Source organism: Lycorma delicatula, chromosome 5, assembly GCF_047948215.1.
Source record: "Lycorma delicatula isolate Av1 chromosome 5, ASM4794821v1, whole genome shotgun sequence".
In the NCBI taxonomy this organism is placed as follows: Eukaryota; Metazoa; Arthropoda; class Insecta; order Hemiptera; family Fulgoridae; genus Lycorma; species Lycorma delicatula.
In genome coordinates this window covers 180,032,020-180,046,850 of record NC_134459.1, presented here as the reverse complement: position 1 = coordinate 180,046,850, position 14,831 = coordinate 180,032,020, and the positions used below count along the sequence as shown (strand labels likewise).

At 31.9% G+C, this 14,831-nt stretch overlaps 1 protein-coding gene across 1 annotated transcript in view; it reads left to right on the top strand.

Annotated features, from left to right (window-relative positions):
* The window catches only part of Naglu (N-acetyl-alpha-glucosaminidase), a 104,594-nt gene that overhangs the window by 70,014 nt on the left and 19,749 nt on the right, over window positions 1–14,831 (top strand). Inside the window, exons 11-13 of the mRNA XM_075367675.1 lie at window positions 8,316–8,458; window positions 11,037–11,109; window positions 11,708–11,794. Of these exons, the coding sequence (XP_075223790.1) occupies window positions 8,316–8,458; window positions 11,037–11,109; window positions 11,708–11,794 (303 nt within the window). The remainder of the gene's footprint in view (window positions 1–8,315; window positions 8,459–11,036; window positions 11,110–11,707; window positions 11,795–14,831) is intronic.

Here is a 14,831-nt window from a genome sequence, read left to right as displayed (position 1 = left end):
AATTTAAAAAAGCACTTAAGGCTATCAGTACAGGTGATTCAGAAAGAAAATGACATACCGAGAAGCAGCAAAGGTATATAAAATTAGTAGGTACACACTACATTTAATAAAGTTTAAAAATATAGGAAATGTTGAGTATCAATATTCAGTCAATTATGCAGTTAAACAAGTGTTTCCTATTGGATAGGAGGCAAGCCTATATTAATAATGTTGCTAAAATGCAATAAAGTTTAACAAAAGAGGGTGTACAAATTTTAGCTTTTAAATTTGCGAAAGCTAATGATAAAAAAGTACCTAACATATGGGAGAAAGAAGAGATTACAGGTGAGGAGTGAATGAGAGACTTTCTTAAAAGGCATCCAGAACAACTATCTATCCGGAAGCCAACAGCCACATGACAAACTTCAACAAGACTAATGTTGAACTATTTTTTTGAAAACATTAAGGAAGTGCACAGGAGATATGGTCCAATCCCACCTGACAAAATTTAGAATCTGGATGAAACAGGTTTAAGCACTGTCCAAAGACAGTCAAAAATAGCAGCTCCTAAAGGGATAAAACAGGTAGGCAGTGCTACATCGATAGAAAAGGGATTCCTGGTTACAATGATTGCTGTGGTGAATGTAATTGGCAATTTGTTGCCTCCCATGCTTATTTTTCTTCAAGTTCATTTTAAAGAGAGAATGCTGATCGGTGACCCTATGGGATGCATTGATAGTGCTAACTCATCAGCATAGTCCAATGAAAAATCATTCGTCAAGTTTTTGGACTATTTTATAGTCTCAATGAAATGTTCAAAAGAAGATAGACTGTTATTAATACTTGACAGTCATGAAACCCACCTATCTCATGAGACCCTTGATAAGGCATCTGGTACAGGTATTGTGATGGTAACTTTCCCTCCTCATACCTCGCATAAATTACAGCCTTTAGACATTTCTGTTTACTGTCCATTGAAGACAAATTATAACCAAGCTCTCGAAGCAACCCACCGGGTTGGTCTAGTGGTAAACGCGTCTTCCCAAATCAGCTGATTTGGAAGTCGAGAGTTCCAGCGTTCAACTTCTAGTAAAGCCAGTTATTTTTACTCGGATTTGAATACTAGATCGTGGATACCGGTCTTCTTTGGTGGTTGGGTTTCAATTAACCACACATCTCAGGAATGGTCGAACTGAGAATGTACAAGACTACACTTCATTTACACTCATACATATCATCCTCATTCATCCTCTGAAGTATTATCTGAACGGTAGTTACCGGAGGCTAAACAGGAAAAGAAAAAAAAAGCTCTCGAAGCGTGGCTTCTAAATAACCTAAGGGAAGACTTTTGACATCTACAGAATTGTAAGATGTTAGGAATAGCATATCCTTGAGCATTTACTTCAAACAATGTTTTGTCTGATTCTGTAAAATGGAATATTTCCCCTCAATGAATCAGTTTTTACTGATGAATTCTTGTGCTCCTACGTAACTGATAGGCCCTTAGATACTTCAGCCCATGGCATCTTTTACTTCTTCAACCCTTTGTTCTAATTCTTCAGCCCCTTGCTCTTCTACTTCTGAGGAATCTGGATGTTATACTTCTTTAGCTTCCAGTTCATCTTCTTTTTTTTCAGCTCCTGAGCAATCTGTATCTTTGAATACTGGATCAGCAGCTTCTTTGGTTTCTTGTTCTGTTTCAACTTCAATCACAAAACTAACTCAGTACCTGGATTTTCTGGTGGTATTTGTACAACACCCACAATAATCATGAAGTAAAGACATTTGTCACACCTGAAGAAATTCAACCTCACCTTAGGGCTGAAGAGGATAAAAAGAGGAAGCAAAGAAGAAAACCGGGAAAAATGATTGCAACAGATTCACCAGAAAAAATGCAATTAAAGAACAGAATGCAAATAAACAAAAGTACATAAAAGCTGTGGGACAAGTTAAAAAAGTTACAAAAAATTTATGACAGTCATTTCAAAAAATCAATGAGAAGAGACATACAAACAAAGCTTAAAAAAAGCCCCAGAAAAAGATTAGTTGAGTTATCTGATTCAGAACTATCTTCATTAAGTGAACTATCTCTTGTGTCAACCAGTAATGAAGATAGTTGTGATAAAGAGTATTTGTATTGTTGCTCTTTAAAGGCAAGTGATCAAAGTGGGTAGAAATGGTGTAACTGAACCTCTTGTGGTCGATGAACCCATTCTCTTTGCACAGGTCAGAAGGATGTGAGTAGAAATGTTATATATGTGATTTTTGCAAATGAAGATTATAACGTAACTATTTAGTTTTTTTTTTACCAAAGTATTGGCCTTTGTTTATCAATCACTTGTAGTTACAGCTTTAAAGCGATTAAAGATATTGTGTTTCTTTTTTGCCATATTTAGTTTGAAAGTGTATTGCTACAATAAAATACTAAAAATATGACTTTAAATCCATTTATTTCTTGTTAAAAAACCTATTTCTTAATTTTACCCAGGGTACAACACATTAGTCCAAGGTACACGTTAGTCCAATGGTTCATTATGCTTCAAATTTACAATAACTAAAAAAATATTTGTAGTTAGACATTTGTAAAAAAACTGCATTTCATGATGTAAAAAAAGAGCTGAAAAACTACTAGAAGCAACTAAAATGACACATTTCGCATTACAGTGAAGTGTAAAAGATAAATATGAAAAAGCGGTCCAAGGTACAGTAGTCTCCCCTACTGTGAGCAGGCCTCTTTAGACATGCTGGACTGTGCTAGTTCTGATCCGATATTCATGGAACACATCATAATTGGTGATGAGACATGGGTCTACGGGTTTGACATGCAAACAAGTCTACAATCAGAATGGAAGACCAAAGACGAGCCAAAACCGAAAAAACCATATCAAAGTCATTCAAAAGTCCAGGTGATGCTCATTGTTTTCTTCTATATTTGTGGTTTGGTGCATCACAAATTCATTCCAGAGGGGCAGACAGTCAATAAAGAATACTATTTGGCCATATTGAAGTGTTTACGTGAGAAAATCCATTACAAACAGCCAGATTTATAGAAGAAAAATTCGTAAATTTTACTTGATGATAGTGTGCCATCGCATAGAGCGAAAATTGTGACTGAATTTAAGATAAAAAATTCAATAAATAACATCAATCAACCACCATATTTACCAGATCTGTCCCCGTGTGATTTCTGTCTGTTCATGAAGCTAAAATTGTCACTCTGGGGTACCCGTTTTGACTCAATTGAAGCCATAAATCAAAATACGTGAAAGGAGCTGAAGGACATGGTAAGCACCTATAAAAAGTGTTTGGAAGACTGGAAAAAACACTGGTATATGTGTGTTGTATCAAACAGGACCTACTTTGAAAAACAAAGTAAATATGGTGAATAAATAAAAATTGTGCGTTTATTTAACAATTCCCAGTACTTATTTGACAGTGCAGTGTACATGTTTTTTATATTTGACAGTGTATATATTTTTTTTGAAAATTCAAATAATTCATCAACATATTGACCTGTATGACCGCTGTGCTAATTAAGTCAAAAAATAAAAATGCTACCACCACAATACAGTAACAGAAAAACCCAATCACTGTGCTATTACAAATTTTGTGGTTGTTAGTGTGTTAATGTTTTCTGAATGTTTTAAGTTTTTATTTATTTTTTTGTTTAATGTAATTATAGACATGTGTACCAACTGATGATTGCAGGATCCCGCAAAAGTCAGCTATTGGTATTAGTTTTTTATGTTTTCCTGTTTTTGTGTTTTGGTGGTTGTGTTATTTTTTCAAAATATATATATATATATACAAATACTATTGTTATATTAAATAAACCGATAAAGTGAAATATAAGTTAAAACAAAAATGTAAGAATATAAGGCGAGTCAATCCATTCAGACTAATATTAATGTGATTAAATATTAGAATACCCCACTTTGTTTCAATAAAAAAGAAATTTTATGAAAAATTTAAAAGGATGTGGGCTTTGGCCTCTGAGATTATTGGTACTGTAAGAAATCTAGGGGTGATAAAATTGAAAAAAATTACGTTATTTATATTTAATTTATTTCAAAAAATTGTAATGAATTTTGATAGTTTAACAGTTTTAATTTTATTTAAAAATAAATAACAAAAATAAAACAGATAACCTGGGTTCAGTCCTTTTATACATTAAAAAAGCACATTTATAAAGAATATACTTTAAAAGGTTTATAAAAAAGATATTTTTCTGTCATTGAAGATAGGACCAGAGAAGGCCTGTTGGCTGATTCTGGACACATTACTTATTTACATGATATCTAGAGCAGGAACCAACTACATTCCTTTATCCTATTGTGGCCAAGGCACAACTCATGATGGCTGATATCCAACTAATTGAAAAAGGCCCAGGAATTTGGAGGACTAGTGAAAATATTAGAAATGAAATTCTCATATTTAAAATAGAAATTATATTTTTTTTAAATGGGTAGAAATAAATTAAATAAAATCTATTAAAAAGCCCTTTTTTGGATGATGTAATATGCTGACAGTAGATTACTATAAAGTATAAAATTTAATTCTTATCAGTGATCCATACCACAGAGGGTTATAGCTGATGCCTTCAACATTAACCTAAACATTAATATGAAAATAAAAAATAAAAAAATGTTAATAATATAATCTAATTAAAACAACTTACTTTATAATACTGCCAAATTTAAAAAAAAAAAATTATTAAACATAGAGAAAAATGAAGGAGAGTAAATTAATCTACAGAAAATTCCAAACACAATAAAATTTGAATGATGAAAACCGGTCCAGTATTTATTGAGATATTGGGGGTTGAAATTATTATAAATTGCAATGAAATTTAAATAAAATTTTAACTGTAATTAATAGCATTTTTGTTTTAATATGGTCTAAAATCAAAAAAAAAAGAAACATATTTATTTTGGAGAAAGTTAAATCGTAAAAAAACAATTTACCAGTAGTTCAGGAGTATAAATATTTAAAAATCTTTTTTTTGTCTTCAGGCATTTGACTGGTTTGATGCAGCTCTCCAAGATTCCCTATCTAGTGCTAGTTGTTTCATTCTGGTACACCGCCTACGTCCTACATCCCCAACAATTTGTTTTACATATTACAAACGTTGCCTGACTGCACAATTTTTTTCTTCTACCTGTACCTTCAATATTAAAGTGACTATTCCAGGATGCCTTAATATGTGGCCTATTAGTCTGTCTCTTCTTTTAACTATATTTTTCCAAATGCTTCTTTCTACATCGATTTGCCGCAACACCTCTTCATTTTTCACTTTATCCAGCCATCTGATTTTTAACATTTTCCTATAGCACCGCATTTCAAAAGCTTTTAATCTTTTCTTCTCAGGTACTCCGATCGTCTCAAGTTTCACTACCATATAAAGCTATGCTCCAAACATATACTTTCAAAAATCATTTCCTGACATTTAAATTAATTTTTGATGTAAACAAATTACAATTCTGACTGAAGGCTCGTTTCGCCTGTGCTATTTGGCATATTATATCGCTCCTGCTTTGTCCATCTTTAGTAATTACACTTCCCAAATAACAAAATTCTTCTCCCTCCATAATCTTTTTTCTTCCTATTTTTACATTCAGTGGTCCATCTTTGTTATTTCTACTATATTTCATTACTTTCGTTTTGTTTTTGTTTATTTTCATACAGTGGTTCTTGCATAGGACTTCTTCCATGCCATTCATTGTTCCTTCTAAATCCTTTTTACTCTCAGCTAGAATTACTATATCATCAGCCAATCGTAGCATCTTTATCTTTTCACCTTGTACTGTTACTGCGGATCTAAATTGTTCTTTAACATCATTCTGCTAGTTCTATGTTAAGATTAAAAAATAACGGTGATAGGGAACATCCTTGTTGGACTCTCTTTCTTATTACGGCTTCTTTCTGATGTTCTTCAATTATTACTGTTGCTGTTTGGTTCCTGTAAATGTTAGCAATTGTTCTTCTACTTCTGCATTTGAACCCTAATTTTTTTAAAATGCTGAACATTTTATTTTAGTCTACGTTATCAAATGCCTTTTCTAGGTCTATATATGCCAATTATGTTGGTTTGTTTTTCTTTAATCTTCCTTGTACTATTAATCTGAAGCCTAAAATTGCTTCCCTTGTCCCTATACTTTTCCTTAAACCAAATTGGTCTTCTCCTAACACTTCCACTCTCCACTCAATTCTGTACAGAACTCTAGTTAAGATTTTTGACGCATGGCTAGTTAAGCTAATTGTTCTGTATTCTTCACATTTATCTGCTCCTGCTTTCTTTGGTATCATGACTATAACACTCTTTTTCAGATGGAACATCCCCTGGTGTGTAATATTACACACCAGTTTGTATAATCTATTAATTGCTTCCTCACCTGCACTGTGCAGTAATTTTACAGGTATTCCATTCATTCCAGCAGCCTTTCTGCCATTCAAATCTTTTAATGCTCTCTTAAATTCAGATCTCTGTATTGTTTCTCCCCTTTCATCCTCTTTGACTTCTTCTTCTTCCTCTATAACACCATTTTCTAATTCATTTCCTCCGTATAAATCTTCAGTATATTTCACCCATCTATCAACTTTGCCTTTTGTATTATAAATTGGTGTGCCATCTTTGTTTAACACATTATTAGATTTTAATTTATGTTTGCCAAAATTTTCCTTAACTTTCCTGTATGCTTCGTCTATTTTACCAATGTTCACTTCTGAACACATTTCTTTAATCCTCTCTTCTTTCGCTAGTTTGCACTTCCTGTTTATATTATTTCTTAATTGTCGATAGTTCCTTCTACTTTCTTCATCACTAGCATTATTATATTTTTTACGTTCATCCATCAGTTGCAATACATCATCTGAAATCCAAGGTTTTCTCCCTGTTTGTTCCGCCTAAGTTCGCTTCTGCTGATTTAAGAATTTCCTTTTAAACATTCTCCCATACATCTTCTACATTTTCTATCTTATCTTTTTTACTCAGACCTCTTGCGATGTCCCCCTCAAAAATCTTCTTTACCTCTTCTTCCTCAAGCTTCTCTAAATTAAACGGATTCATCTGACACCTTTTCTTCAGGTTTTTAAACCCCAATCTACATTTCATTATCACTAAATTATGGTCGCTATCAATGTCTCCTCCAGGGTAAGTTTTGCATTTGATGAGTTTATTTCTAAATCTTTGCTTAACCATGATATAATCTATCTTGATACCTTGCAGTGTCACCTGGCTTTTTCCATGTGTATAAAAATGCTTATAGACTAAAAAGGATTAATTTTATTAAATAAAGTAGCATTGTTTTTCATACTATTTTATTGTAGAAATAAATTAAAATAAAAATAAAAATTATTTAAAAAAATATTTATATATGCAGATGTCCCTGGTTAATCCAAACTAATAAAAATCCTTGACTGTTCAGATTACGAAAAATTTGGATTATCGAGGGTTCAGAATTTGGTATCTAGGGGAGTTTTGGAAGTTGAAATAATTGCTGAAACTCTTTCTTTTAGTGTACAAACAATGCTTTTATTACTGGATTGATATTTACATTCTAAAAATGGATTTTATTATTTTTCATTTAAAAGTCTGTGATTTTTGTCTGTTTCATTGAAGTTAGTGATTTTTCTACTGCGTCTTTTCATTTTTGAGCCATTAAAAGTAGTTTATGCGGTGGAATGTTGGTCTCTCTTCCCCACTGAATTTCTAGGGATGTTTAACTGATTGTTGGATATGAGCTGGTGATGCATGTTTTCATCTTATACTTTTCTAACATGTGAAACCCTTTGCTTCTGAACATAAAAATCTGACTTGGAAAACTTAACATTTATCCAATCTTTTTTGGTCCAGTTAGCATGTGCTTTGGCTCATATGACCCTTTTTTTGTACAGTTCTGGTGTTAAAAACTGTTTTTTGCTTGTGTTTGGATTAATTTGCATGCTACTGTAGACTGTTAGTTTTCCATTATTTGAAAAAGTTCCGGAAGCTTTGGCTGCATGGCCAATCCTTTTATAAATATATTCAGTGTATAGACAGAAATCTATTTAAATCGCAATATTTTAAGTTATTCAAATTTTTTGTCATTTATGTGACCATTTTGTAAATTACTTCTTAACTAATGATAACGACTTTTTTATATCAATTTGTCCAAAAAATAATACCTGCGCAGGCAAAAATTTACCCATATTAGAATTTTTGGCCAAAATTAAACTCAGGAACTGGGCATTAGTCCAGTTATTCAGTTTTATTAGTTACTTATTCATCAGAATCTTACGTAATATAATAATAAAATAAAAATGTTTTTTCTGTTTATTAATCATTATTTATTTTTCAGGGTCCATTCAAAGCAAGAAATATGATCAATTCAACAATGATTGGTACAGGATTGACTCCAGAAGGGATCAACCAAAACTATGTAATGTATGACTTAATGAATGAAATGTCATGGCGCAAAAAACCTGCTGAACTTGACAGTTGGTAAAAATTATTTTTATTAGCTATTGCTTAATTTTACTGTTTAAGCTCTAAGAAATTTTATTTGGAAAAAATTATTTCTGAATTTTTGTGTGCATTTGAAAATTCACACACAAAACTAAAAATTTATTTTCTTAATACAATTTTTATATACTTCATTAACTTTTTTTAGCTCATGTTTTGACTCGATCCAATAAATATTAAATAAGTTCAAAACTTATAGTAATTTTGTTATAATAAATGTGCATTGCATCAACAGGTTTCTTCACTTTAGCAGCCACATTTTTAATGGTTGCACCAGTGATATTTAATATTTTGTCTTCAATGTTCCATTTTAGGTGATCAGTTTTGTGAGGATTATATTTATGAACACGTTTTTATGAACAACCCAAAGAAAAAATTCATGGGAGATAAATCTGGTAACCTAGGTGGCCATAGACCACAAGAAATGACTTCTCCCCAAAGAACTCATGTACCATTGTGCATGCAGCAGCTCATGTGCATTGTGCATAAGTAGAACTCATGTTCATGTAGCAGTAACATTGTATTATTCACTGTTTGGATTGTGTTGAATTTGTTGCTGCAACCAACAATCTTATTCTTCTAGCAGTGCTATGAATTTAGTCATAATATGCTGGTATGTTTCAGATGTTACCGTTTCCTTGAAAAATATTGGACCCACTAAAAAAAAAAATTGGGTCTCTATTCGAAGAAATCATGTACCAAACTTCGATCATTCCTGAATGTTATGTATTCTCGTGGAAAATGTGAGGGTTCTCTGCAATCCAATACCAACAGTTGTTTTGGCTGTTTATGTAGCCACTTGGATAAAACAACACCTAGTCACTAAAGAAAATGTTATCCAAGATCTGAATATTGCTGCAAATAAAATGCATAAACCATTTGTAATAATTGAGTTTTGTACTGATCGGGTTCTTACAATTCTTTCACTAAAATTTCTTTCTCTATCGTTTCTCTAAAACTAACGATTATATGTGAAATTGTTGATTTATTGGGTATGTTTGATAGAGAAAAAGCTACAGCAAAGTCTTCATGGCACTTAAAGTAGTCATAGTTTTAAAATAACTTTCAAGACTAATGCATGTTGAGACTGTGAAACACGTGATAGTCTTTATATTGCACAAATGTACTGACAGACAGAATAGGGGAGTACAAGGTCAAGTATTACCAACCCACCCAATAGTGCCAACATAAAAGCTAATTTTTCACTTCATATGTAGATTTATGAATTCAGGATTGTATAACCTTTTTCTCACTCTATGTAAACAGTTTATTAGTTAAAGTGAGAAAGTTTAGAAAATAAAATTTTAATTCTCCAAAATTTAAAAGTACTGAAGAACACACATTTTTAAAAGGATCTGAGATCTAAATATGAATAAAATGTTTTTTATTCAATCACGAGGTCAATTTACTCAAATAATTTGATAACTAGTACTTACCACTTGTTATTCAGCATCCCAGCTAGGCAATGTTCAACTCTTGATAAAGAATATTCTATCATAATAATGTTAACTCAAAGCATGTGTTTCGCTTACAAAGAAAAGTATTGAATGTATCTAGAAATTAATTAAATAGTAATAATGAATAAATTAAATACTATGCTTTAAAATGTAATGGCAGTCATAAATAGTAAAACTAATACTAGAAACTGTCAAAACACAAAAATTGGATTTACAGTAGTCAATATTGTATGTGCATGTACAGCACAAGGTTTCTATATCCCAGCCACCATTCTATTGACTGCTTCTAATTAATCTGGCCTAGAAATCTAGGGATATTAAGCGACAAGTACTTTTTTGTATTTTAGATGAAAGATGCCTGGAATTAGCTAATAGGCACTTAAATCATTAGACATTAGGTTAGTATGCAACCACCAACAGAAAAGAGTCCCTGGATATACAAGCATTTCCTCGCACTAAGGATGTACAACTCTACAGGTTCTAGGACTCTCAGCATGGAGCTGGCAGAGCACTGCCTATTATCAAACAACCAAGCATAGAGCAGAAAATATTAAGGTAAAGGAAAAGGGATGGATGATAAGAATGATTAAAGACAAACCCAAGAACAGGTTCATTCTTCCTAAAGGAACAACCAGGATTATGCAGCCTGTAGAAGTATTCAAATGAAATGCAAACCATTCAGCCAGATCAATTGACTGTTAAGGGTACAAAAAATACATCTACGACATAAACATGGATAGAACTTTCTACAAGCTTTTCATCCAACAGAGGTGTTGAGATATTCTCTCTGAATTAATGTTTGAATATTTTTTTTATAAATATATGAGCATAATTTTGTCAGATAAGCAATTTGCCCTTATTATAAATTGAAATTTCATTGTTATCAAAATTAAAGGCAACTTTTTATTTAATTATTTATTTTGTGTTTTTATTGCATTTTCTTTACTTTTTTTATACTTCATTGTTAGAAAATATCCTTTAATATCTTATAATTTCTGATTTGATCAAAATAAAGTTTGCACTGACCAAAGATTAACTTAAGTAAATTTCATATTTTCAGAGTTACTAGTTTTAAAATGACTTAACTTTGTCAATTTTAGGTTTGATAATTATTCTATTAGACGTTACGGCCAGAATAGTTCCCATGCTAAGAAATTTTGGCAGCTGTTAAAGGTGAGTTGAAACTAATATCTAAAAATAGTATGTCTTGTATTCTGTTATTTTGTAGATTGTATGATGCATTGTTTGTATTTATGGATGTGAGTGGAAATATTAGGTTGAATATCCAATGCAATTAGTGATCTTCTGCTTGAAATAGTTGATCACTTTGTGTAGAGGTTTGCTGATTTGCTAAAAATGTTAAATTTTAAGTTACAGAATATTGATTTTTTTAAAATTGTATTTATTAAGTATGTTTGGATTTTTAAATAATGGAATGTTGCTTCAACAATGTAATGAACATATAAAACCGCTCTGTACCATCATAGCATCAACTACGTGAAAAAACAGACGGTCAAATGAGTTACTAAAAATATCATGACAAGTTTGAAAAATTGTACTTTAAAATAAATTTTTTTCAGTTTGTTATTACAAAATTAAATCAAATTTATTTTTTGACCATCTTTATTTTCATGATTTTGGTCAGAAAGCTTTATAAATGTCCTTGCTACATTCATAACTTAAAGCCAGATTAATCCACTTTATTTAATATTTATTCTACTTATATTGACAATAATTATTACCAGTAATTTTAAGAATTTTTATTTTTCAGAAAAGTGTTTATAATTACAGAGGGAATGTGCAACAACACGGAAAGTATATTTTTGTTCATGCACCTGATTTGTACCTTAAACAAGATGTAAGTTGGACTTTGCCATTTATATTAATTTAATGAAAATGTTCAGTAATTTTTAGTGATCTTAGAATGTAATACATCTCTGCTTTAGTAACACTAATTTGTGTGTTCTTTTCTGTTAGCCTGTGAGGTAAAAGTACCCCTTCATGAGTATGTCAATGTATCGTATTAACAATGGATTAACAGCAATGTATAATCATTGTAGTTCACCCTGCCTATGTGGATTGTGAACAAGATTTGTAACCTGTTAATGAATGTATAACCTTAGACAGATAAAAAAAATGTAGCTTATTTGTTGGCTTCCAGTTCTAAAAACCTCCAAAAGAATAGTCCTCTAAGATTCCATTCACCTAACTCAGTGACTTGTCAATCTCTGAAAACATTTTTGGGAATCCTCTTTTTTGCATAACGATCAGCTATGCTATCACATTCTTCTCTATGTCTTTCTAAGCTTTCAAATTAGGACCCTTTCAGCAATATCTTTAGCATGGGGAATAATAAAAAGTCACAAGGTGCTGTGTCTTGAGAATAACGAACCTAGCATATGTAGGGAATTTTGTGTTCAGCCAAGAAATCCTGGATCAGGAAAGAGACTTGTGCTAAACCACTTTGTAAAAATTAAAGAGAGAATTATTTTATAGTACTGCATGTTAACAGTCTTGCTGGTCTTTCATTGTCAAACTGTAAATTTTGTTTAATAATATCAAGATTTTTGGCTCATTGATGCCCTTCTGGTATTAATAACAGTCATATACAAATGTTACTTTGCACAATTTGACATGAGGGTAATAAAAAGAATAAATTTAGGATTTTGCTCATAAATTATCTATTAAAGAAATATAATTCTATTGTAGGAATATATCAGGTTACATGATTATCAATTCTTATGTTACAATATTTCATGTGCAAGATTTCCTTAAGACGAGAAAGGCATTAAAAATTAATCTGTTTCCTGTCGTAGTCAAATCTATATTATGATAAAATTTTTATGTATATATTAATTCAGAATAGCTGTTCTGAATTAATAACTAAAAAATGTTATGTTTTGAAAACATGTGAAAACTAAGGGACCTTTTATCTAAATTGTGTCCATTAGCATCCAAAAAATCTAAGATACCAAAAAATGTACAGATTGAATTTATGTTAAAGTAATGAGTATTATCTTTAAATGGTTGAATATTTTTAAACTTTTTAAAAATTTCTTTTCTGGATTTTAATAAGCTATTTTTCTACTTATATTGTAGTTGAACAATTATTTGGCATTTTTACTGTAAGACTGCTGCATAATTCAATTTGTTTAATTTAAAATTATATTAATAAATGAAATGTATTTGAATTAGCGTCAGTAAAAAATATTACATATTATATTTGTTCAAACTTTATTAGGAATAATTTCTAATCATTTTTATTTTGGGCTTTCAACATGCTTCATAGATAATAATATTAATTGTGCTTTTTGTGTATTATATAAGACATAAAAATACCGTGGGTATAAAACTCTTTCAGCCTTGAAAGAGTTTCAGAATCTCCCATCCCAAAAGAAATGTCGGGAAAAGTCCAGGTCCAGATGGAATCAGAGCTGAATTTTTAACACACCTCAGGGATAAAGCTCGCGCAAGCATCCTGAAATTTCTCAGTAACATTTGGAAAAAGCACCATGCCTGTGAATTATGCAAAGCAGAGGTGATTCCTATCCCCAAAAAATATAAAGAACCAGATCTGCCAGCAAGTTTGTGGTCCATTTCACTTACAAACATGTTTTCACTTGATGTGTTTTCACGTGTATGAAAAAATGCTACTTACTAGACTTCAGGTGGAAATAGGAAACAACCAGATTCTGTCTGACCGGCAATCAGGATTCAGAAAACATAGAAATGCTGTTGAGCAGGTATCCAGACTGACTCAAGAGATAAAGGACGGCTTTCAAAGACAGCAAAGCACATTGGAAACGTTTATTGACTTTCACACTGCCTTTGACAGGGTCTGAATAAGAAGACTTCTTAGCAAGTTGCAGCCCCTTGGAATTTAGGGAAATATGTATAAAGCAAGCCGCTCCTTCCTAGATCAAAGTTACATAACAGTAGAATATAATGAGGCTGTGTCATCCTTTAAACAGACAAAGCAGGGATTACCACAAAGCTCAGTAATCAGTCCAACTTTGATTAACCTAATGATTAACGATATACTCACAGCGGTTCAGTCTATCCCTGGCATTCAAACTCTACTCTATGCTGACAATGTGATAATCTGGGCTACTAGTAGTAACATAGAAGATCTGGAATCAGCATTAAATCAAGCCCTGGTAAGATTATCCAAATGGGTTTTTGAGAACGAGCTAATAGTTAACACTGATAAATCGGAATTTCAACTTTTCACCCTGTCTACTAAGAAATTTGAATAGCTGTTTTTAGTAAATAATAGGAGATCCTTAAAGGAAACAAAAGCAGCTACATACTTAGGAGTATGATAGGAAGCTTAAGTGGACAAAAACATGTTGACCAGTTAGTGTACAACGGAAGCAAGCAGCTTGGCTTGCTAAAGCGATTAGTTGGAACCAAATGGGGAGCCACCAAAAGTGTTCTAACTCAAACTTACACAACTTACGTCAGACTTGGAGTATGGAAGTAAGCTTATCTCAGCATCATCTAGCACCAACTTGGGAAAACTAAATAAAATCCAAACTCAAGCTCTGCGATCCTTAACCAGGACCAATCCAATAGGTGCAATGGAACTGCAAACTGGTGTAGACCCACTGGAAATTAGAAGAGACATTGCAGCCATGAAGTTCAATGAACAACTAAGGCACCTCGGCATAATATAAGGCTGTATACATTATAATTATTATAAAATATTAATGTCAAAATTATATTTGTGATGTTTTTCGTGTAATCTGCAAACTGGTATTGGCAAGCATCAAGCAGACAACTTGCCCGTTCCTCTCCACCAACAATGGGAAAACGGAATCTAGTTTCCACAGCAGATGTGAATCGATGACTGTAGCAACTCAGTTATCTTTTATTTGTTCAATTCAATGGTCGTT